This window comes from Microtus ochrogaster (assembly GCF_000317375.1).
Source record: "Microtus ochrogaster isolate Prairie Vole_2 chromosome 6 unlocalized genomic scaffold, MicOch1.0 chr6_random_2, whole genome shotgun sequence".
Classification (NCBI taxonomy): domain Eukaryota; kingdom Metazoa; phylum Chordata; class Mammalia; order Rodentia; family Cricetidae; genus Microtus; species Microtus ochrogaster.
The window spans coordinates 3,380,899-3,403,832 of record NW_004949095.1 but is presented as its reverse complement, the minus strand read 5'-3'; the positions used below and the strand labels follow the sequence as shown (position 1 = coordinate 3,403,832).

The 22,934-nt window shown below is 43.8% G+C and overlaps 1 protein-coding gene across 7 annotated transcripts in view; it reads left to right on the top strand.

Moving 5' to 3' along the window:
- Cacna1e (calcium voltage-gated channel subunit alpha1 E) overlaps positions 1-22,934 on the top strand; it is a 492,139-nt gene that overhangs the window by 425,007 nt on the left and 44,198 nt on the right. For all 7 annotated transcript variants that reach the window (XM_026787573.1, XM_026787575.1, XM_026787572.1 and 4 more), the window contains 7 exons: positions 8,576-8,587; positions 10,676-10,772; positions 15,685-15,845; positions 16,355-16,492; positions 17,261-17,462; positions 18,819-18,983; positions 19,489-19,599. In XM_026787573.1, the coding sequence (XP_026643374.1) occupies positions 8,576-8,587; positions 10,676-10,772; positions 15,685-15,845; positions 16,355-16,492; positions 17,261-17,462; positions 18,819-18,983; positions 19,489-19,599 (886 nt within the window). The remainder of the gene's footprint in view (positions 1-8,575; positions 8,588-10,675; positions 10,773-15,684; positions 15,846-16,354; positions 16,493-17,260; positions 17,463-18,818; positions 18,984-19,488; positions 19,600-22,934) is intronic.

Genomic DNA, 22,934 nt, shown 5'->3' with positions numbered 1-22,934 from the left:
ATCTTCCAGAAATGAAGATGATTGTGATCCTGAGACAGGGTGGTAGCAAGATAATTCAGTGTGTCTTGTCCCCATGTGCACAGGCATCTCCACCCCATTAGAGCTATGCAGAGTCACCTTTGCTCTCACAGGACGAAAGCGTCCTATAAATGTGCCTGAACTGTTCCCAAAGAGATTCCCTAAAAGCATAATATCTCCCCTGTATGGGTTCTCATAGCAACATACCAAGAAAGGCAACCCTATCTGTACCAAGGGACTCTCAGTTTGTCTTCCCCGTGGTTCAATAGGGTCTGCCCTTGCCTTAAGAAAGCCCACTTTGTTGTTTGCTAAAGACAGAATACGACCATTGGGCTGTTAAAAGGTCCAGTTCACTTTTCATTCTATCAATTCATTTGTGTGCATCACTTGGTATTGTTCCTCTCTCACTCTGGTATCAGTAGCACACTCCATCTTTGAGTAATGGGTAAGGGGAAATGCTTAGGGGACAGAACTCACCAGACCTTGAAGAAGAGCAGAGTTCATAGGTGACAGCACAGAAGAGGAAAGGTGACAGTTGTGGGGCCAGGCTGAGCCCAATTTGAATCCCAGCCCTTCTCCTTCCCAGCTTCATGTCCTTGACTTATTGTAGCAAAATATTAATTATCCTAACCTCCATTTCTAACCTCTAAAATGGAGAGAAAATAGGGAATGCAGAGTACTTACCACTGGGGCCATCAGTGTGAATGATCAGCAGATGTTAAGTCTTCTAATTTTTCATGCTGTCAAATGTAGTGGGAATAAACTTTATGTTGGTGTGGAATTTACACATATAGTTTAAGATGGATGAAGGCTTAACTGGTCTAAGACTTAACTGCTTCCCACCCAGCTATCTCTTTCCCACAGCCTTGAGTCTGTGCTCCTAACAACCAGCAGGTGACAATAGGAAGTGTCCTTCAGAGGAAGTCTTGCTTCCTGTCCTATGCCCAGTGGCCAGCTGTTTCTCCGTGGACTCATTTGACACCAGTGTGCTCTAGGGTTGGCATCTGTCTCATTCACTTTTGTGCTCTTTGAACCATGGCAGTGGTGGTGGCCAGGGAAGCCTCCATGATCCCAGAGATGAAAACTCTCTATTGTCAGGGATACTTAGGGGAAGATACACGTTTATGGGATGAATCAAGACCGATGATCTATTATTTGATTTATCGATACCATATTTTGAACTTTCAGTTCATTTCTCTCTGAAATGTAGATGGTCCTTGTTCATCCTTCTCCATCATTCTCTTCGGTTGTCATCTTTCCTAGTTTGCCATGCCTGTTCCCTCTCTGGTTTCTGTGCCTATAGCGTGAGCTCCCATTCTCCCCTTTGGCTTTTGCCACATTTGCTAAGGTTCTGCTAACACGTTCTGATGCTCATACACCTATGTTTCTTATCTCTGCACTTGCCTTTTCCTTGTTGAGAACACCAGAGAAATTAGCTCTTCTATCACAAATGACAGGACTCCCAAGAGTCCCATCTGCCAGCAACCTGTGGCAGAGAGCAGAATGAAGTCACCGAGCCCATAGTCTACATGGTCAGGGGATCAGGCCAACAGGAAGCCAAATTTGGGCTTGTCTGGAGGCTTTTCAAGTATCTGTCTCATTATAATTTTTATTCTGGTGTCCCATGGGTTTGCCTCAGAGAATGTCCACTACCCACATAACCTTTTTCCATCCCAGTTTCTCCCCCTCCCCCTTGAAATTGAACCCTGCCCTAATGAGGCCTATGCAAAGGCTATTGCTCTGTCAGCTTGAGCAACTGATGGCAGTTGCCACGGTAGCATCATTATCTGGTTCCTCAGAAACCAGAAGTGACTTGCTATCCCTTCCACCACAGTCAGCCAAAAGAACCCAGCCAATTCTCCAAAGCAGCGCTGGTGACAAAGGGATGGCCTCCTGCTGAATTCTCAATGCTGCAATGTCCAGAGTCCCTCTGCTGCAGAGATCTGCACGTCCCATCATCTCTGTTCTTGATAAACATATACGCTATGCCTGGAATAGCTGGGGGAAGCTCTTTTCTCTGGAGATATGGCAAACAAAGGGAATCTTTATAATGTAATCCTGGCATTCTATTTGGGAACTTAGTTGAATTTTAAGGAAGGGGTAAGAGGGTGTTTGTGTTATTAGTGTGGTCATATCTGGGTTTAAATATATCCCATTGCAACTTTTCTGTTCTTTCCAGTCCATCTTTACATTATAATAAGGTGTCTATGAGAACACCCGGGGCTCCATCCTTGGCTGATACCTCCTAGGGAAGTGTGCGTGTGTGTGTGTGTGTGTGTGTGTGTGTGTGTCTATGTGTATGTATATGAGTGTGTGTATGTGTTTGTGTGTATGTGTGTGTCTATGAGTATGTATATGAATGTGTATGTGTGTGAATGTGCTTGTGTATATGTGTGTGTCTATGTGTATGTATATGAGTGTGTGTGTGTATGTGTGTATGTGTGCATGTGTGTGTTGGGGTACTTTGTCAGAGACTGAGAATAGCTCTCTCTGAAGACCTTATTACAGCACCTCATTTTCTGGGCCATGTGGAGAAAGACTTTTGTCAACTATAAATACCCCAAACTCTGCCTTTTCTTCTTTGGGGTTTCAAGAAAAGCCTGGTGAGTGACTAGGTCTGTGAAACCTTTTGTCCTTTATATTTCTCTCTGGAAAGGGCACATTTGTCTTCTTCTGCCTGCTCATCATTTTCTGCTGATGGGAGGCTGGAGCTGGCAAGCCTCGGGCTCCACAGTCAGTTGTTATCCTATCTCCTCTTCGCTCTCAGGTGTGGGAAGACAGAAATAGTTACAGCCTTGCCATATTTGGGGGCCTGGCTCCCAGGCACATGGACTCCACTTCAGGGCTACCCCCAGACTCAGATGGTAGTGGGGAATCAGAGGACTACAAACTAGGTTATGTCTTGAGCCTTAAGCCTGCACTCTGAACCAAGGTGTTCACTCTCTCCACATCTGCTATGCCCAGTGCTTAACTTGATTAGCTGAACTTACATGAACAGATGAGCTCCTGTGTGTGTTCTCAGTAGCAAATCTGCAGCTAATGCTGCTTGTTGGTCTAAACATTTAATAGAAAAAGCACCAATAGTTCAGCTTCTACCTCCCTTACCTTCTCCATCAGTCAGTCAGGCGGGCTCCCTAGTGACTGATGCCAGGGCTTTCCATAGCTGTTGGCTGTTGTAGCAGGGCATGAGGTGCTGTCAGTACTCCCTGGCACATGAGGGGATCTGGTCGCATTTGGCCTTTCATTATTTAGTCCTTGGCCAGAAGCAAAAACATGAGTCAGTTGGCCTCTGGATGCCAGAAGGAACCAGACTGCCCACATTAGCTTTTATTACATTCCTTTCATTGAAGTGTGTCACTTTCCTGACACTTGACACTCTGCCCTGGTGGCTAAGATGCATAAAGTCTCTCGAATGCACTGAGAATAAGCCGTAGCAGCTGAGCTGGGTCTGAGTTCATTCAGTGAAACCCAGAGACACAGGCAATTTGAGATTTGGAAGTGCCTCATGGAGACAGAGCATCTGTTCCTCTGGGATGGTTATTCTGGGGGATTTGTGTCTCTGAAGGGAAGGATGCACATATCATCGGGAAGGAGTGGCTATTTGGAACAGAAATCTATATGCTCACTTACCCAGAAGGGTGTAGAAATACAGAACAAACCTTTCACCAAAACCCCGCTATCTACCCCCCATTTTTCACTAATGCCTGGGTCTAAAGTAGTCCCTCACACATATAGCTATGCCTGTGGGAGCCCCTTTCTTGGCTGCCCTTATTCGTTAGAACTAAAAAGAAGAGTTTCCCAAAGGAAGCTATTACTATACTTTGTCTTGAAGGGGCAAAAAAAAATGGACCTATTTCCTACTGAGCCAGATAGAGCATCTACTTCTCTTACTTTGGAAGGAAATATAGCTTTAAAATTGCATTTAGCCACCAGGTAGCCCATTAACTGTGAATTTAGAACTCTTGCTGCAAAGGAATTGGAAATGTCCAGCAGTGAAGAGATAGGATGTTGACCATCAAGAATCCAGCCTCTCGCGGAATTTCATCTAACTTTGAGTCTAGGTCAGGACACTAAAGGTGATCAGTGCCTCTGTATGCTTGGGAGTTCCCATTGCTTTATTCTCTCCTGCTGGCCTTCAGGTGGGACTCAGAGAGACAGAGTGGAAGACATGGGGGAAAGTTCCCATTTGACCTGTTCTTGTCACTGAGGCCCAGCATGTGTCAGGTAGCACATGTGACATTGGTGGCTGCTGAGGAGCTAGCCATAGGATGGTTGGTTGCAGTCGTCCTATGGATGTGAATGCCCAAGCCTTTCAGTTTATCCATAGCACAAATTCAGAAGAGGGTCGATTATAAGTGGGACCTCATCCTGTGGACACAGAAATAGGCTAAATTAAATAGTCTAATCAGGAAACACAGCTCTCTCAAATTGCTAAACCAACTAGACCCAAATGCAAAAGGCACCCTGTATAGGAAGTGAGGCTTCATGGCCATGGGAAGAGCCTGGTTTTGTGAGATTGGTAGAAACTCATCATAGTATCCTTCATGCTTAAAAGTAGGTTGTAGAGCTCTGAGGATAGAAGATTGTGTAATGGGACCCAGGAAATATCTGCTGATTGTGTGACCTGCAAGACACCTGCTCAGTCTGTACTCACAAAACACAACCTTACAGTACACTGGCTAAACTTCAGTCTGCAAGCCCTCCCTGCAAAGATCACAGATGAAGGGTGGCTGGTTATGTTTAGAACATAAGGACTGAAAAGAAATACAAACCAGGTCGCCCTTCTGCAGTTTAAATAACAAAACGGCTAGCACACAGATGCTCTGCTGCCTCCTCCTACCTCTTGGTACTTGGACAAAAATACCTTCCAGTTGGAGTATAGTGACATGTCATACGGCTGTCATAGTACATATTAGAGGTTGGTTTAAGTCAGCCTCTAATTCATGGGGGAAAAAGGGTTAGGCATCAAATGCTTAGAACAGAGCGAGTTTTGTTGTCACAGGAACAAAGATGACAGAGTAACTATAGATTTAAGGTACACAGATGACCAGGAGAGATGCTAGAGCCAGAAGAAAAATATATCCTCAAATGGTAGCAGCTAAGGGTTAAGTAAAAAGGCCAAAGTCTGAATTTCCTTTCTTCATGCTGGAAGCAGTACCTGATTCCCTTACAACTTCTGGAGCGACACGTATTGCAATGAGAAGAGAAAGGCTTCCACCTCATTTCCATGCATACTCAGCTTCATTGATCACCTTTAGTAGCTGAGAACTCAATTGCTAAGAGTTCTGGCTAGTGCAGCTCATGCGATGAGCAAATAGCAAAACCAGGTCTTGAGCAACTTCAGTGTGTGGAATTCAAGTTCATTGTTTTTTTTTCTAATATGTTAGACTCTCTCCTGCCATGCTGTTCTGGCTAGTTACAAGCTACTAACTTCCCCAGCAGATCCTTCTGTCTTTACCAAGGGCAGAGAAAATGCAGAAAGACATCCCTGTGCCTGTCCATCTTGATGTTGTTACACTTGTAATTTTTCCTTCCCAACAACAGTCTCTACATCAGTTAAGACAGATAGGTTAATAGCTGAGCTCAGGAAATACTGATTCCTTTTGTATTTCTCTGTGCTGGATAAAACTCCCAGTGGTTCTCATTTGAAAGACATTATAACATCATAGTCAGGCAGACTTGGGTCTGATTCTTTAGTTTTAGCTAACTTTACTCTGTGAGTTTGTTTCTTTACATGGAAATGGAAATGAGAAATAACCCCATTTGATTCTGTGAGAATTAAATAAGGTAAAGTATATTTCATGTTCAATACAGTACCAGGTACTTAAGTTGGACAATAAATGGTAGTTATTATTGCTTACCAAGTAATAGTCCAGACACGTTAGCAGAATAATTGAGTTCCTTCTAGCTTGGACCCCTCTTCCTGTCTTGCAGTCTTGGAAGCCTATCTCTTCCCACAAGAAATTCTGCTCTCCCCCCCCCCCCCCCGCCCTCTGCTATTACCTCACCCTTACATGGAGGAGGACAGAATTCACTTAAAGAAGGAAGGGCTCTTCAGAACCTGGTGTCCATTTTTAACAAAAATTGGCTACTGGAGAACACATCCTGGGAAGAAAGGGACCCAGAGAGCGAGATGGCAGGAAAGGCTTTGTGATGGCATGTGAGAAAACCAGAGAGCAAGGTGGCAGGAAAGCTTTAGTGATTGCATGTGAGAAAACCAGAGAGCAAGGTGGCAGGAAAGCTTTAGTGATTGCATGTGATAGATCTGGAGGGCAACTGCACAACTGAGCAAGGAAATTCCTCTCTTACGCTAATGAGGCAGGAGACACTGGGTTTTTGCTATTTCTCTGGTGAGCAAATCAGTAGCAAATAAATGGTAAAATGGGTGTCCCCATTGAGTGCCAATTAAAGTGGAGCCAGTGTATCCTAGCATGTGAGATTATCTTGGAGTCCAGTTTAAACCCATTAAGTTTGACTAAATGGATAGCTAGTGTTAAAACAAAGCACACATTATACATACATTCAGGAACAAACATTAACAAGTGAATATTTGGATGGTTGTGAAAGCACATCAATTGTTTGCAAAACAATGTTGCTTGGTGACCTGGAAGATCATGCCTTCTTAGATTGGAGAAGCATCTCCTTTGCGATCTCTTGGCTTTCACAATGGATTTGAGGGGGAAAGTGCTTTGGCCTTGTTTGGGCATAAATTATGATATATTTTAGTTACCAATGGTGAAATGGTTTGAATTTTTGCCCAGTTCTGCTGCTTTATTATTCAACCCTCTCACTTCAAATTGCCATTTTCAAATTGGTATTGACCCTGTGCTAGCAAGGCACAGGGTGCAAGCATGTTCTTCTTGACATCAATTCAAAACCATGTTTTTTGCTTTGTTTTGCTTTTTTTCTAGTGCTACAGATTGCCCTTGGACCCTCACATATGCTACAAATTATAACTTTTTAGTTGTTCCTCTGCAATAAGCCACTTGTTTAAAAGAGTGCAGAATAATTAATAGCCAATCTTTTACTTGAAACCCATGTCTGATTGTTATCTTTGCTCAGGTCTTGGTAGTCGGAATGAGCCAAACATCTCCAGTAGTGTGGCCGACCTATCTTTTAATATTAGCATGTACCAATGTCCCCTAGGTTTTTTTTTTTTAACACATTGGGGTATATATACAGTGACTAGAAATTTCCTTTGTTCCATACTGTATTTTATTAAGATTCTGGAGAGAAATTAATTGATAAATAATGCAGTTTTTTGTATTGTATCTATGTAGAAGGAGCAAGAAATGTTGGTCCTCCTCGCATGAGGTGGCTTCCCTGAATATGGTCTCTCAGAACCTGTTCAGGGGCTATCGGATGTAAAGGCCTCGAGAAGGAGGCTGCATTAGACAGGGAGGTAAAGCCAGGGCACTGTGCTCCAGTCCACCTTCATATCTATCCATCTGTTGCCCTGTTCTCACATCTTAGGATAGTACCAGAAAAATACAACCTAAAGAAAAGAAATCAGTGTTGCTGTCATGGTGAATTATCAAATCATGTGATCCCATCTCTTCCCAGCAAGTTACCACTATTACTTTGAGTGCTTGCTGGATTGAGGTCTGTCTTCGCTGCAAGAGTAGCTAATCTTCCAAGAGATCAGCTAGGTCATTTGTTCCAATACCTGGGACAGTGCCTGGCAAGAATTGAGGGTGATGCAGATGCTTTTTACATATGTGGAGGGATGGGAAGATGTTTGCTTCACCTGTGAGTTATACCTCAAAGCATTTTTGCGCTCTTGCCATTTAGAATTTATTGCTTTAAGGATTTCAGATTATACCTCCAATTTAATTCCCAGATCAATTGACTTTGGGAGGGCAGGAAGGACATTTGTCTTACTGCTAGAACAGGGATGGTTTTCTTCTAAGAGTTGGACAGTAAACATGTTGTTCACAGTAGAGGCTCCTCATTAAACTGCTCAAAAAGCATTGTTTTCTCTAAGACCTTGGCAAACAAAAGTCCTCTTTCTCATCTGGTTGCTGTTTAGGGATGTTGGAGTCTGAGCTTTGGAAAGACACCAAGGGTAGCCCCATTTGAACAAGGATACATATGCCTCTGCAGATAAAGCTATCCAATGCCACTGCCACTGGAAATGACTTTTCTGAGAGTTTCTGACCCAGGCAGATATAAAGTCCCTGGAAGCAGAATTTGCCTTTAGACTTCTAAGGAAGGGAAAATGAAAGCTTACACTTTAAGTGCATTAAACTCAGCCCTCTGGAAGACAGTACAGGCCCAGGTATCACTGCCTTAGACACAGGCCTGCTAGTGCTCTCAAAGGACTTTTGTCCTGTGGGTGGAGAGGGGATGGTGGAACGTATGGTGGGCTGTCGTTTCTTTCACAAACCCTATGGACTTGGCAAGTGCCAAGACTGTGAATGGGATCCCATGGTCCTCTGCTTCCCCAGCATGGCATCACCCTAAGAGCCTCTTTCCTCCCTGAGGTTTTCTGACTTTTTTCTCTCTCTCTCCATCCCTCCCTCTTCCTGTTACTGCTTCCTGGCTGGATCCACCATAGGAACGCATTGGGGTAACTATGTTTGCTTGTTTTGTAAGTAGGAGGTTTGGGCGACTAGGTGGGAGGAGGGAGACACTGTAATTGGAGGAGAAGGGACTAACTCAATGAGGATTGGTAAGTTTATATGAATGGTATGTTTCCGTTGAGGACCAAGACTTTAAAGCTAAGCAGCTCCCACACCTTCTTGGGAACTGACCATTCCTCTCAGTTTGCATAGTATTTGTCTATGTGATGTTTCTCTTAAATATTGTAGGTAGATATGCTTAAAAAGCAAAAGAATTAAGCCAAGCAGTGGTGATGCACACCAAGTATCCCAGTACTCGGGAGGCAGAGGCAGGCAAATCTCTGTGAGTTCAAGACTAGCCTGTTCTATAAGAGCTAGTTCCAGGAAAGGCTCCAAAGCTACAGAAAACCCCGTCTCAAAAAGAAAAGAAAAGAAAAATCAAAAAGAAAGGAAGGAAAAGCAAAAGCAAAAGAATTTATTAAATATGCTGAAGCTCTTGGATGTGAAAGTCCATATTAATACAGCATATGTGGATTACCTTTCAAAATGACATGTAGGTCATCTGTGATGACCACGAGAGTTTAGAATTAATGCTGGTGTAAAGTCAGCCCAAAGGATTAGATTCATTGACTTCATGCCTTTTGTAAAAGATAGATTATGGTTCCCTTATCTGAGGCTGGGCATAGCAGGGCAAATTGCATGCAGAATCAGGCGTTCTCCATTTGATGTTGTGGGTCCCCCCTCCAGCAATTGTTAATATAACAGTAGTTTGGGCCAGTGTGAGGAATGAACCATGCCTGATTTCACTATTTAGAGTCTTATTTCCCAGCATGTAGTTTTGTTTTACAAATTGTAGTTAGTTGAGTCGAATGCAAAGATCTAAGGAGATGAACAAGGAAGAAAAAGAAATACAAATTGATTTATGTATTTAATTCCTAGAAATAATGAAGATCATGCATTTATCTTTTTAAGAGAAAACACTCCTAAGAGGCAGAACAGGGAGGGTCATGACCCATAGAACCAGGATGAAGGTGGGTATGGCCTACAACTTGGGCCTGCTCCAGCTGAGTAGTTCCCTGAAGCCTGTGCTAGGTGCAGAGCTCCTGAAATGGAAATGACTGCAGGGAAGGCCAGCCATGCATAACTGGAGTATGGACCAAGGTCCTCGCAAGATGCCTGCACACATACTTTCTCTTAAGTATCAGCCTGGCACAGCAAGAATGTTGGGTTCATCAGTGTGGGGAGAACATAGCAAGCAAGGACTGATGAACCATGAGAAGAAACAAACCTAGACTTCTGGGTCAAGTTCCCTAATGAGACATGCTCTTAACTGTTCCCAAGTCAACAAATAGCTTGAAAACCTGCTATGGAAAAAGAGACTGGACTAGGCCCAGTGGAGATCCATAGCAGGCCTCAGGTCATGCTATCTAGTTGACATTGTTCCATTTTTATTTACCATTGTGATATTAGATAGCATTAAACTGGCTATCAAAGACATGAAACAACTATTAATATGTATGCATGGAAGTCCATAGGTGCCTGTGTGCTCCTTTGTGTGTATGCAGATGTTCCCTCTCTTTCATATTGCCACAGCCAGGGAAGCTCAATAGAAATTATAAATGCCTTAAATAGAACATGTATTTATTACATTTATAGCCATCTTACGAACTTAACATCATATTATTCATACTGCAGAGCATCAGTCTGGTACTCTCATGATTTTGTGGGTGACTAGGACTACTGACTGCCCAGTCTTGCAAGAGAGTGTCTCCCTACATAGTATCGGCCTGTGGGGGAATATGCTGGAGTTGATGCAGCTTCTGTTGAATGCAGCTCGCTTTTGCCCCATCTGAAGTTGGACGCACTTGGATGTGCATACATGGGTATTCCCATATGGATGTGTGCGTGTGCACACTGGAGAGTGACTGAGACTGCATGTTTGCAGATTGCTCCTGAGTGACTCTCCACCAGCCTAGTTTCTGGTCTCTGTCTACTTCTCTGTTCTCTGCTTTTACTCTGTTATTATTAATGCAGTGGTGAGGCTGCCACTTCTGTTTCTCCCCTTGCCAAATGATACCCTGGGCTCCTCTCTGCAGAACCAACAAGGGGCGGGACATCAAGACTATCAAGTCTCTGAGGGTACTCCGAGTTCTGCGACCACTGAAAACCATCAAGCGCTTGCCCAAGCTGAAGGTAATGTTTTTAGAATTTGTCCCCATCGAATACCGTTCTTCCTTCTTCTCCCTTTAGCTACAGCTGGCTAACCTTTGCACAGTCCATTCTTAGAATAGCCCTTTTTCTCTCTTGGGGATTGAGATTCTTTACATCTGTTGAAGCCAAGGTCTTCTAATATCCCAAGAAACTTGCAGGTGAGATCTTTCCCCTTCAGCTCAGGACCCGTTAGTATTATAGTCCCTGGAATGACTTGTCATTCAGGAAGATGTCTGTCTGGCTTTGTTTTAGAACATCCTGTGTCATTAAAATAGAAGCCGCAGAAGCCTTCTATCTGTGTAATCTGTGTGCTAAGGTAGCTTGGGTAGTCTGGGCTAACATCGTCTTAGGGTTTTTACCACTGTGAAGAGACACCATGACCATAGCAATTCTTATAAAGAAAACATTTAACTGGGGTGGCTCGCATATAGTTTCAGAGGTTCAGTCCATTATCATCCTGACTGGAAGCATAGCGGTGTGCAGGCAGGCAGACATGGTAATGAAGCTGAGAGCTCTAGTCTTGCAGGCAACAGGAAGTCAACTGAAAGTTACCCTGAGGGAAACCTGAGCAAAGAGACCTCAAAGCCTGCTCCCTTGGTGATACATTTCTTCCAACAAGGCCACACTTTCTAATAGTGCCACTCCCTTTGGGGCCATTTTCTTTTAAACCACATTCTTCTCACTGACCCCCAAAGGCTTATAGCCATATCATAATGCAAGAAAAAAAATACATTCAGTCCAACTTCAAAAAGTCCCTATAATCTCTAACAGTCTCAAACTTGTTTCAAAGTCCAAAGTCTCTTCTGATATGCATGGCAATCTCTTAACTGTAATCGTCCTGTAAAAATCAAAATCAAAAAGCAGATCATATACTTCCAACATTTAATGGCATAGGATATATATTACCATTCCAAAATGTAGGGAAGGGAGCATGGTGAGGAAATACTGGACCAAAGCAAGACCGAAAACTGGCTGAGCAAACTCCCAAACTTTTCATCTCCATGTCTGATGTCAAAGTGATCTTCAGATCTCCAACTCTGTTCAGCTTTGTTGACTACAATATCGTTCTTCTGAGCTGGTTCTACTTCTGGTTGGCAGCTCTCCTTGGCAGTTATTCCATGACTCTGGCATGTATAACATCTTGGGTTTTCCAAGGCAATCCAGGCTTCAAGTTCACAGCTTCACACAGTGACCTCTGTACTAGGCCTCCATTCAGGGACACCCCTGACACATACCTGGCATCAGTGGTTTTCCTTAGATGCAGAGACAAATTCAATAACCTGTTTCTTTTATCCTTATCTCTAAAGTCAGAACCACATGGCCAAAGCTGCCAAATTCTGCAGTTTACTGGAGCTAGAACATAACCCCCTTGTTCAATTACTTCTTCACCAGCTTTCTGTCCTTCACTGCCTAAGCCTGACTGTCCTGAAACTTGCTCTATAGACCAGGCTGGCCTCAAACTCAGAGATCTGCCAGTCTTTGCCTCCCCAGTGCTGGGATTAAAGGTGTGACCCACCACACCCTGCTCTAAGCTTTTCTTTAGTTCTTTTTCACAAGCTGAAAACTTAGTTTGCTGGCATCTTGCCCTGAGGTCCCCACTCCCTGCATTCCATTTCTTAACCCATTTATCTCCTGAACTAGGGAATTAGCTCCACTTCACTCCCTGATGCTCTTTTTTTCTCCTCAAAATTGACATTTTGTAATTTTCCCTGATCAACCTGCACCTTTTCAATAAGTCTTGATTAGATTTAGCACTAAAAACCACACAACAGAGTCTGTACTAGGCTGTTTTGTGATTTTCTTCTGCCAGTGGACTTAATTCAAGTCTTCACTTTAGCCTCAGGAAGGCTCTTTGGACAAAGGTAAAAGGCAGCCACTTGCTTCACCCAAATATCACAAGAACGATCTCTAGGCAACATATTAAAATTCTTCTCCTCTGATACCTCTTGAGTGAGCTCCCAACAGTTCAAATAACTCTTAGCACCTCTGTCTTCCATGCTCCTACTTGTATGGCCCATTAAGCAATGCCTAAAGTATCCATTGCTTTCAATAACCCTAAGTACCAAAGTCCAAATTCCTCCAAACACAATGTCCAGCCTATCATAGCAATACCCGAGTCCTGGTACCAATTTATGTCTTACGGTTTTTATTGCTGTGAAGAGACACTATAACCATGGCAAGTCTTATAAAGAAAACATTTAATTGGGGTGTGAGGTTCAGTCCTTTATCATTGTGACGGGGAACATGACTGCATGCAGGCAGACATGGTGCTGAAGTTGAAAGTACTACATCTTGCAGGCAACAGGAAGTCAACTGACTGGCACAGAGGGAAGCCTGAGCAAAAGAGACCTCAAAGCCCACCCTACAGTGACACACTGCCTCCAACAAGGCCACCTCTCCTAATAATGCCACTCCTTTTGGGTCTATTTTCCTTTCAACCACCACAGCTGTTTTCTTCAGTTATGACTTTAGAAAAGTATCATCTTACACAAATAGTTCATATTTTTGAGGTACAAATAGGTAACTTAAGGACACATGGTCTATTTATGGCAGAGGCAGAAAAGAAATGGGGAAGTGAGTTATCCTGAATAAGCTCTTCCATGGTCTGGCTAACAACTGGGATCTTATCTATACAATCCCCTCACCTTCTTGCCCAGTACCCTTCCTGCCTCTCAGGGCTTACTTCCCATTCAAGCTTGGCATCCTAATTGAGCTCACCTCCCTCCCCTTTCCTCTCCATACACTGTGGTTAATAGAGTCTGAAGCTCCATAGGAGAAAAGCCCCGCCCCTGGCCGCCTTTCCTGAATTCCTGAGTATTATCAGCCCCCAGTCCAGGGCCTCACAGTCCTGTTCTTGCAGTCCAGGTCACACAGCCAGTAGAGCAACCCTCAGCACCAGCACCCAACTCCATCCTCCTGGGGTACACCAGGATACTTCCTGGGAAGCAGATTTCATTGCCCACTTGCAGCACCCCAGATCCTAGCACAGGGCTTCTCCAAGACTGGCTGGAGACAACCCACGTCTGAACCTTTGAAAAGCTTCCTAAAATAGGCACGCTCTGTCCACATCAGCACAACAGAGCCAGACTGTCTGGGAGAGGAGCCTGAACTCTGGCTTCTAAACCTGGTCAGCAGTAACTCTCATACAATAGAGTAGGACCTGGTCACCATGGAAAAGAACCTACATGAGTGTCAAGTCTAGCTCAAAGATTTTAGAGATATGTGACCCAGCACAGATTACTTTTTCTTAGAATTCCTTTCACCCAGAAACTGGAGATCCATGTAACACACAATTGTAGTAAAGACAAGAGAGCTGGTATGAGTTGTCCCTAGCCCAGAACCCCTGGTGTGTCTAGGCCTGCCTCCCGTGCCTGCCATAGAAGGCAAAGCTATGAGCTTGTTTCTCCTGTTTGTCCCAATTCCTATCCTTTCCCAAGTTCTCCTAATTGATCATGTATGTCACCTACCCCAACCCCAACCCACAGCCCTCCTGGTCTCAGATCATCACTTCTTTCTATCCTATGATCAGCATAGAGGAAGCAGAACAGAGTAGAGAGGGGATGGGAAGGGATGGGAAGGTGAAGGAAAATGATAGGCTACTTCTGAAAGGCCTCAGATTGGCTGTGCCATGGTTTTGTCTCAGGCTCAGCACACACTGTGTGGAATCCCAGGGGAGCAACTAATTCTTCAAAGGAAGTGGCTCCCAGCCTCTTTCCTCCCTGGCTCTTCTCCTTCCCCTCCTGGATCTGGACCTTCTACTGTGTCCACTCTTCCTGGCCACCCTCCCTCCAGCCAGCCCTTAGCTTAGGCCTATCAATCACCACCCCTGCGTGTCCCATATCCAAGCTGTCTGGGTCTCCAAATGTTGTGATGAGATTAGTCCATACTTCAAGAAAGTGGGCTCAGCCTTCATTAATTCTGTTAAATTGGGGAGCAGTTCCTCTCTTTGCAGTATGAAAACCTGAGAAAGATATAGGTGGTTCTGATCCCACAAGACTGCGTGTTACTCATGTTCTCTTCAGTGTCACACTCAAATGAATCCAGCCAAACTTCACCCAGCACCGTGAGGAAGCAACTGTACAAATGCAGTACCCCGTGAGCCCAGATTCTCAGTGAGCTACAGCAGAAAACCTTGAAAATAACCTAAACAATGGCTTAAAATATGCCTAACTGTCATAGAACTCCTCATGTCTTAGGGAGGTCTCTGGAGACTCTCTGTTTTTGTATTGAAACAGAAACCCCACTCTCTGTACACACAGCCTCACCTCCAAGACAAACAGACCTCAGTCCTTCCTGCAGGTTTGTTGACCTTCCTCCTGAATGCAGCCAGCTTTCAGCTAGAGGGCAGCGGCATGACATGGGAGAGTCAGATACAGTCAGAGTGAATATATGAACTTAATGGTGAAATATGGAAATGAACAAAGACAACAGCATGTGGTTGCCCTTTGATCTAGGTGAAGATAGTCCATAATCACTGTGTAAGTAAATCTGTGAATGTCACCAACAGTTTCAAGGTCAGGAACAAGCTGTTCAGCAAGTCGAATGGTCTAAGTGATCTTCAAGGTGCCATCTCACATTACATTTCCGGGTTTCACGTTCAGTGCCTACAGAAACACCACAAAACCCCTCCATTACTTTTATCTTCTTGTGTAAGCTTCAGGCTTTTACATTTACTTGATGACTTAGAGATGATGTCTGCTTCCCAGGCCGGGTCCTTGCCACCATGACCAGATAGGAAGATAGCTTCCAATCCCATGAGTATCACTGCTTAGTGGCTGTGAGCTCCTGAGACAGCTTCTCAGACTGCTTGGTGGTGGTGTGGCTGTACCTCAGCTCTGGGCGTAGGAGTGTTTTGTCACAGGAATGACACGAGAGCCTTTGCTGCTGTCCACAGGCTGTGTTTGACTGTGTGGTGACCTCCCTGAAGAACGTCTTCAACATACTCATTGTCTACAAACTCTTCATGTTCATCTTTGCTGTCATCGCCGTCCAGCTCTTCAAAGGGAAGTTCTTCTATTGCACCGACAGCTCGAAGGACACAGAGAAGGAGTGCATGTAAGAGCTGCTTCCATATACCTCTCACTGTGCCAAGAGTGTCCTGGCAAGTCCCTCTCCACCTCCCACGGCGGACTAGGTCTCTATTCTTTCCAAACTCCATTCCCCTTCCCATAGAATGATAAACCAGAAAGAATAAAACATCTGTTGAGCTTTTTTTCTCATATCAGATATAGTAAGAGACACTACGCCTGGACCTTTAAGTTTTAAGTCTTTCTAACAACCTACTGAGAGAAGCTTTATTTACATTTTATAAGTATAGAAGATGATAGTCAAAAATTAGGTTGTCCATGGTTACACAGGCAACTCATGATATCAGGATTCATCCTGTATCTGTTGGGCACCAAGTACCATTTTTATTCCATGCCAGTGCCTGCTCTTAATACAACTTGCCATCCCATTTCTATGATAGTCATTGTTAACCTAACATTCTTAAAGTTTGTAAGACTGTTTGACTGTTCCACACACTATACTTAAGAAGCCCTATTTCATTTCTCTTCTGCTTTCAGAGGCAACTATGTAGATCACGAGAAAAATAAGATGGAGGTAAAGGGCCGGGAATGGAAGCGTCATGAGTTCCACTACGACAACATCATCTGGGCCCTGCTGACCCTCTTCACTGTCTCCACAGGGGAAGGGTGGCCTCAGTGAGTGAGGGGGTAGGCGGGGTATATGTGTCTTGTAGGCTGCGATGGGACTGTGTGGGTGCCTTGCAAAGCTGATTCAAGATGAGCACGGCTAACCCTTTGTTATTGTACCAGGCAAAGTAAGTGGTTATGAGTGGGTGAGAAAGGGAGAAAAGAGGAAAAAGAAAAACCCTTCAGACAGAGATGGAGATGGGGTAGGCAAAGTCAGGGAAGTATCTGAAACTCTTTGTTTTCATCAACCTTCGAGTTGGTTGGAGTTCTTTGACTTACAGAACAAATGGATTTTACCCCCTCAGAAAAATCCCTCGGGGCTGTTTTAAGCAGGTCTGTCCTTAAGGCTGGCTCTGCTCTCATCTGAGAGCCTAAAGATGCAGGGATCTTGCAGACCCTAGAGATGCTACATAAGACCAGACCTCTTTTTAAAGACTGCAGGTTCTTATGCTGTCCATAGTGGGAAACTAAAGTTTGTTTGTTTATTTTTTCAAAGACTTAGCAATTAGTAAGACACCACTAGTTGACAGTAGAAAATCCATGAGAAGCTAAATGATAAGAGGGTATCATTCCATTGTTTAGGAGTTGAATACAGATAGCAAGTGGTACAGAAAAGGCAGTGGTACTTTGTCTTTACCAAGTTTAGTTATGGCCACCTGAAATCAGTGGAGGAATGGAAAAAGTCGGAGAAGACATATCAAGCACAAAAGGTGGCATACCTCCTGAAAAGCCAAGACTGCCACCCACCATCTGTACCCTCTCTCTTGGTCCCCCCAGGGTCCTGCAGCATTCTGTAGATGTGACAGAGGAAGACAGAGGCCCAAGCCGCAGCAACCGCATGGAGATGTCCATCTTTTATGTGGTCTACTTTGTGGTGTTCCCTTTCTTCTTCGTCAATATCTTTGTAGCTCTCATCATCATCACCTTCCAGGAGCAAGGGGATAAGATGATGGAGGAGTGTAGCCTGGAAAAGAACGAGGTAACCCAGGGAAGACTGTAGTAAGGGGCAGGAGTGGGAGTTTTAGGAAAGAATCGGGACAGCATGCTTAGAGAGAAAGTTCATGTTTTCCTAACTTTACTATAGCAGTAGAGTGAGAAGAGGGGAAGTCACCAGTGGGAGGCACAGAGGCATGCAGTCGTGGATCTGGGACTCACTGGGTAAGAGCACTTTTGCCACAAGTACAAGCATCCCACATACAATCCCCAGCATCCACATAAAAAGCTGGGTATGGGGCTAGGGCACTAGCTCAGTGACTACAAGTCCCTGCTGCCAAGCCTGATGCCATGAGTTTAGTCCCCAGGAGCAATGTGATAGAAGGAAAGCACCAACTTCCACAAGCTGTCCTCTGACCTTTACGTGTGCATCATGATGGGCACACATGTGTGCATGCATACACTGTTTTAAAAAGCTGGGCATGCCTGCATATGCCTGTAACCCCAATAGGGAATCACATACAGGTCAATCATGAGAGCTTGCTGACTGGGTAGCTTAACCTTAATGGTGAGCTTCTGGTTTCATGAAAGGTCCTGGTTCAAGGCAACGATGCAATAGGAAAAGATGGCCCATCTCCTCCTCTGACCACCTCATGTGTGTGCCCAGGCATGCTCCCCTGCACATCCACATGCACTTACGTCACACACAGACAAGACACAAGCTAGTATACAAAGAAAAGATAAGCATGCAATCTCCACCCTTATGTGTGATAGTCTAGAAGAAAAGGACATGCACCGCAGTTACAACATGAAGATGTTCTCTTACCTCCCTGACTCTCATGGCATCTCGGTTTCTAATGACGGGGAATATGTTTTCTTAATTGCTCCTCTAGCACATGCATAGGTTTGGAACATGGTAGGGTTTTATGGTTGACTTTGTTGTTGGTTTAATAATGGAGCTGAGCTGGAAACAGTTATAGATTATAAGGGGAGTGCATAAGCAGATACGGTTTGAACAGTTCCAATATAAAAATCCAAATGTTTAAAAATGCAAAACCTTTTGACTGATATGATATAGAAAGTAGAAAATTCTATACCATGAAACTTTGTTTCATACACAAGATTAATAAAATATTACATAAATTATCCTTAGGGTATGTGGACAGGGCACATATGAAATATTAATTTTGTGCTTGTGCTTAGCAGAACATCATGTCTTCAGAGTATCTCATTACATTTATGTAAATGGTTAAACCTCAGAAACAAATCTCTGATATCACAAATCACTCTAGTGCCACACATTTCAGATAAGGGAGTCCTAGGCAGTAGATAAGTCATCTTAAGAAAGTTCATGCAGGGTTTAGGGGCGTTGAGCTGATTCTAATAACTTGACTTTCTGCAGCGGGCATGCATTGACTTCGCCATTAGTGCCAAACCCCTCACCCGCTACATGCCGCAGAACAGACACACCTTCCAGTACCGCGTCTGGCACTTTGTGGTTTCTCCATCCTTTGAGTATACCATCATGGCCATGATCGCCTTGAACACTGTTGTGTTGATGATGAAGGTGAGAAGTGACTGTATGTGTTCACTGTGACTGTGAAATCACTCTACCTTCCTCGCCTGTCACCTTTACCTGCTCTTCCCACATGGAGTCTCTTCGATTTTACCTAGTTCAAACAGCCCAGTCCCTGGGTTCCAGGGTAGCACTGGGGTCATCGAATGAAATGCAGAATAACACAGAGTAGCAGTTAGGGGCCTTCAGGAACAAAAGTGTCAGGAGGGTGCACCTTTGACCAGGGTGCACCATGTCCTTCAGAGATCATGGAATCTAAAAGAGGGCTGAAGTGAGAGGGAGCTTGATTATATTTAATGCTAAGTACAAAACACCTAGTTCTGGAAAGTGCACTTTCATGGCTACCTTTGCCAGAACATGAAGGTGGCTTTGCTATTAAGGTGCCCCAAGTTGGACATAGTTGGGAGATGACTAGACCTGGCATTTATATCCCACCATATACACATGTGCCTTAAGGCTTTGACTCTATTGTTCTCTTTCTTCTCTTTCCTGGCAGTACTATTCTGCTCCTTGCACCTATGAACTTGCCCTAAAGTACCTGAACATTGCCTTCACCATGGTGTTCTCCCTGGAATGTGTCCTAAAGGTCATCGCTTTTGGCTTCCTGGTATGTCTGTTCCGGCATCAGGCTTCTCTTCCTTTGGGGTACATGGAGGTTACTGTTCTTTACTCTTCACCCTCTTGCCTACCTAATAGTGAGCTCAGTTTACTCCATGAACAGGCTTCCATGTAAGTAAAGTAGGAGAAAAGGCAAAGAGAACCACCTCCTCATCTCCATCCCCATCTAACACTGTCAACAGTAAAGTGGCCATCTTTGAATTTTACTAGCACTATAATGGATGTATAAAGAAAGAAAACACGACTTAGATTAATAAACCTTGAATGATTACTGATTAGATAGATTAATTTTATGATTTGAATGGGAAAATATCTTTCATAGCCTCAAAACTAAATAATAGTTTTTTCTTTTATAAATTTAATTTTTTACATACTAATCCCAGTTCCCCCCCTCCCTTCCTGCTCTCCCCACCTTCCCCTCACCCCACCCCCAATCTGTTCCTCAGAGAGGGTAAGGCCTCCCATAGGGAGTCAACAAATTCTGTCATATTACCAAGCTGAGGCAGGACCAAGGGCCCCCCCCCCCCCTGTCTAGGCTGAGCAAGGTTTCTCTTCATAGGAAAAGGGCTCCAAAAAGCCAGAACCAATCATTAGGAATTGCTCCTGATCCCACTGCCAGTGGCCCCCAAAATTGCCACCTACAGTCCCTGCTTTCTGGAGACTAGATTGGTCTTTTACAGGTTTCCTGGTTGTCTGTCAGTGAGCTCCCACTAGTTCAGGTCAGCTTTCTGTGGGTTTCCCCATCCTGGTCTTGACCCCTTTGCTCCTCCCTCTCTTCCACAGGACTCAGGGAGCTCTGATACAATCAAATAATCATTTTTAACCTATTAGCCTCCTGCCCCCTAAGTAGCCTGAAGAGTAACTTCTGCCAATTAAAATAAAAGTTTATTATTTACATTTACAATGTCCAGTTACTTTTAGGGAGTGTGAGGGTCAGGGACGTTTCTGGAATTGGATTTGTGAGGGATTGCAATGAATTTTTCTGACATGAACTCTCTTTTTACTTCTCCTCACAACTGGCAATTATAATCCTTTGGCAAATTCTCCCGTTTGTTCTCAAGAATGTTAACAAAACCTGGCCTTTGCTGCTATGTCCTATAAACAAAGCCAGTCCCTCCCTCTCCTCCTCCTGGCTTCAGGACCTGTGGAGAGCTCAGCAGGGTGCAGATAAGCCCACTTGACAGCTGCTTCACACTTATTTAGGGTGTGAGCTACCCTTTCAAGTTGAAGTGTATACCAGACCTGACCGCTTTCCTAGCAAGAAGGGAAAACTTTGCTGCAAATCAGAATAAGTGCTTCTTGGTACCAGTGGTGACGGGGACTCTGGGCTGGGCTTGATAATTGTCAGTGCTGATTGTGGAGGTTGTTTTCAGTCTCCTGGTTCTTTATACAACCATTAATTTGATTATTTTGGGTGGAGAGTTGAAAGGAACCCATTGCAGTGGCTGAACTGTGCAATTCTTGACTCCCCTTTTGAGTGTTTTGAGACTCCACCAAATTAAAAGGTAAAAAGAAACTTCTACCAAACAGAGATGCCTTTACAAAACAGTCTAGACCAAGTAGGGCAAGTGAAAGAGAGGTGGGGAAGCCAGCACCACCACAGGGAAGGCTTTGCTCTGAGTCCTGGTGTTGACATGGGCTGTGACTTAAGCCCCAATTATGTGTTTAATTATGGTGAATGCTGAATACGTACTTAGAGGCTTAACTAGAGGATTCGGCCTCGGGCCCTGCCTCCTTCCCTCCTTCATGCCTGTGTTTCATTCAGGGCCTGGACTCATTCACACCAGAAAAGGCGCTGTTACATTGAATTTGGCATCCTGATCTTTTGGAATACCCCAACATGTACTGATTGGTCAGATCTTCCCATTAACTCTGAAACAGGCATAGCAGATACTGCCATCGTCATTGTGGCCATTATCATTTTAAATGAGAAAATTGAAGTTCATAAAATGTGTTTTCTTTTAAAGGTTACACAATAAAATGTAGAATTAGAAAATGGGTGGAAATAAAAAGCAAAGAAAAGGGAAAGTAAGCCACATATTTGTGCTGCCCAGTAAATATCCACCCAGTGCTTACATATTCACTTTCTCTATGTCACAACTGGATTAGCTAGGCTTCCTTGTTTCCCTCTTTGACAGATAAACTACAGCTCAGAAAAGATTAACACTGTGTTCAGAGTTAGTGAGAGACAGACCCAGGGGTCAGATCCTGATCTATCTGACTCGAGTTCACAATAGTTTATTCAGTCGCCAGGACACATTCCAAAATCCCCAGTAGATGCCTGCAAAGGAGGGCAGCCCAATGTCTGTACATGCTCTCATATATTGCTAAATGATGGGGTGATTTCTGGGGAACCCATTTATCCTTTCCTATTGATGTGATCAAGTATACTGGGACAGGAGCAACTGGTTTACCCTGGCTCACAGTTCAAGGGTCCAGAACCATTGTGTACAGAAAGATAACAGGGCAGGAACTTGAAGCCACTGGTCACCTTACATCCACCACCAGGAAGCAGAGTACTTTCTTTATACAGTAAGAGGATCCCAGCTAGGGTGGGTATTCCCACTCAATACTACAACCAAGATAATCCCTCAAGCATGCTCAGAAGCCCATTGCCCAGGTGATTCTAATTCTGTCAAGCTAACCCTAACATTGTTAGTCACAACATTGTTAGGTGATCTTGTCATTTTGTGACTATCATAGTATGTGTTTACAAACTATCATAGCTATAATAATATAATATAATACAATAATAATAATAGCTATAATATATGATATAAATTTACAAACTATAATAGCTAGCTACATCACCAGGCAGTATAATAGTATGAGAACTCCATTGTACATGTGGGGTGTTCTTAGTAGAAACATCATTATGAGGCCCTTGACCAAACTGTGTTTTGTCCTACTAAGTTGAAGATTTTCACTTATCTTTTCTTTGGCATTCTACAGTTTTCCATTTAATGTTTTGGATTGCAAGTAACTAAAATCATGGGAAATGAAGCTACAGATAAAATGGAAGAGTACTATATTGCACAATGATAGGATGTGACATTCTATATTGTAAGGCATCCCCAGTTAGAACTCAAGGGTTCTAGTCTTCTGAAACCTAGATGGGTGAACTATGAACTAGGACATTCAGCCGGGCGGTGGTGGCGCATGCCTTTAATCCCAGCACTTGGGAGGCAGAGGCAGGCAGATATCTGTGAGTTCAATGCCAACCTGGTCTACAAGAGCTAGTTCCAGGACAGACTTCAAAGCTACAGGGAAAACCCTGTCTTGAAAAACCAAAAAAAAAAAAAAAAAAAAAAAAAAAAAAAAAAA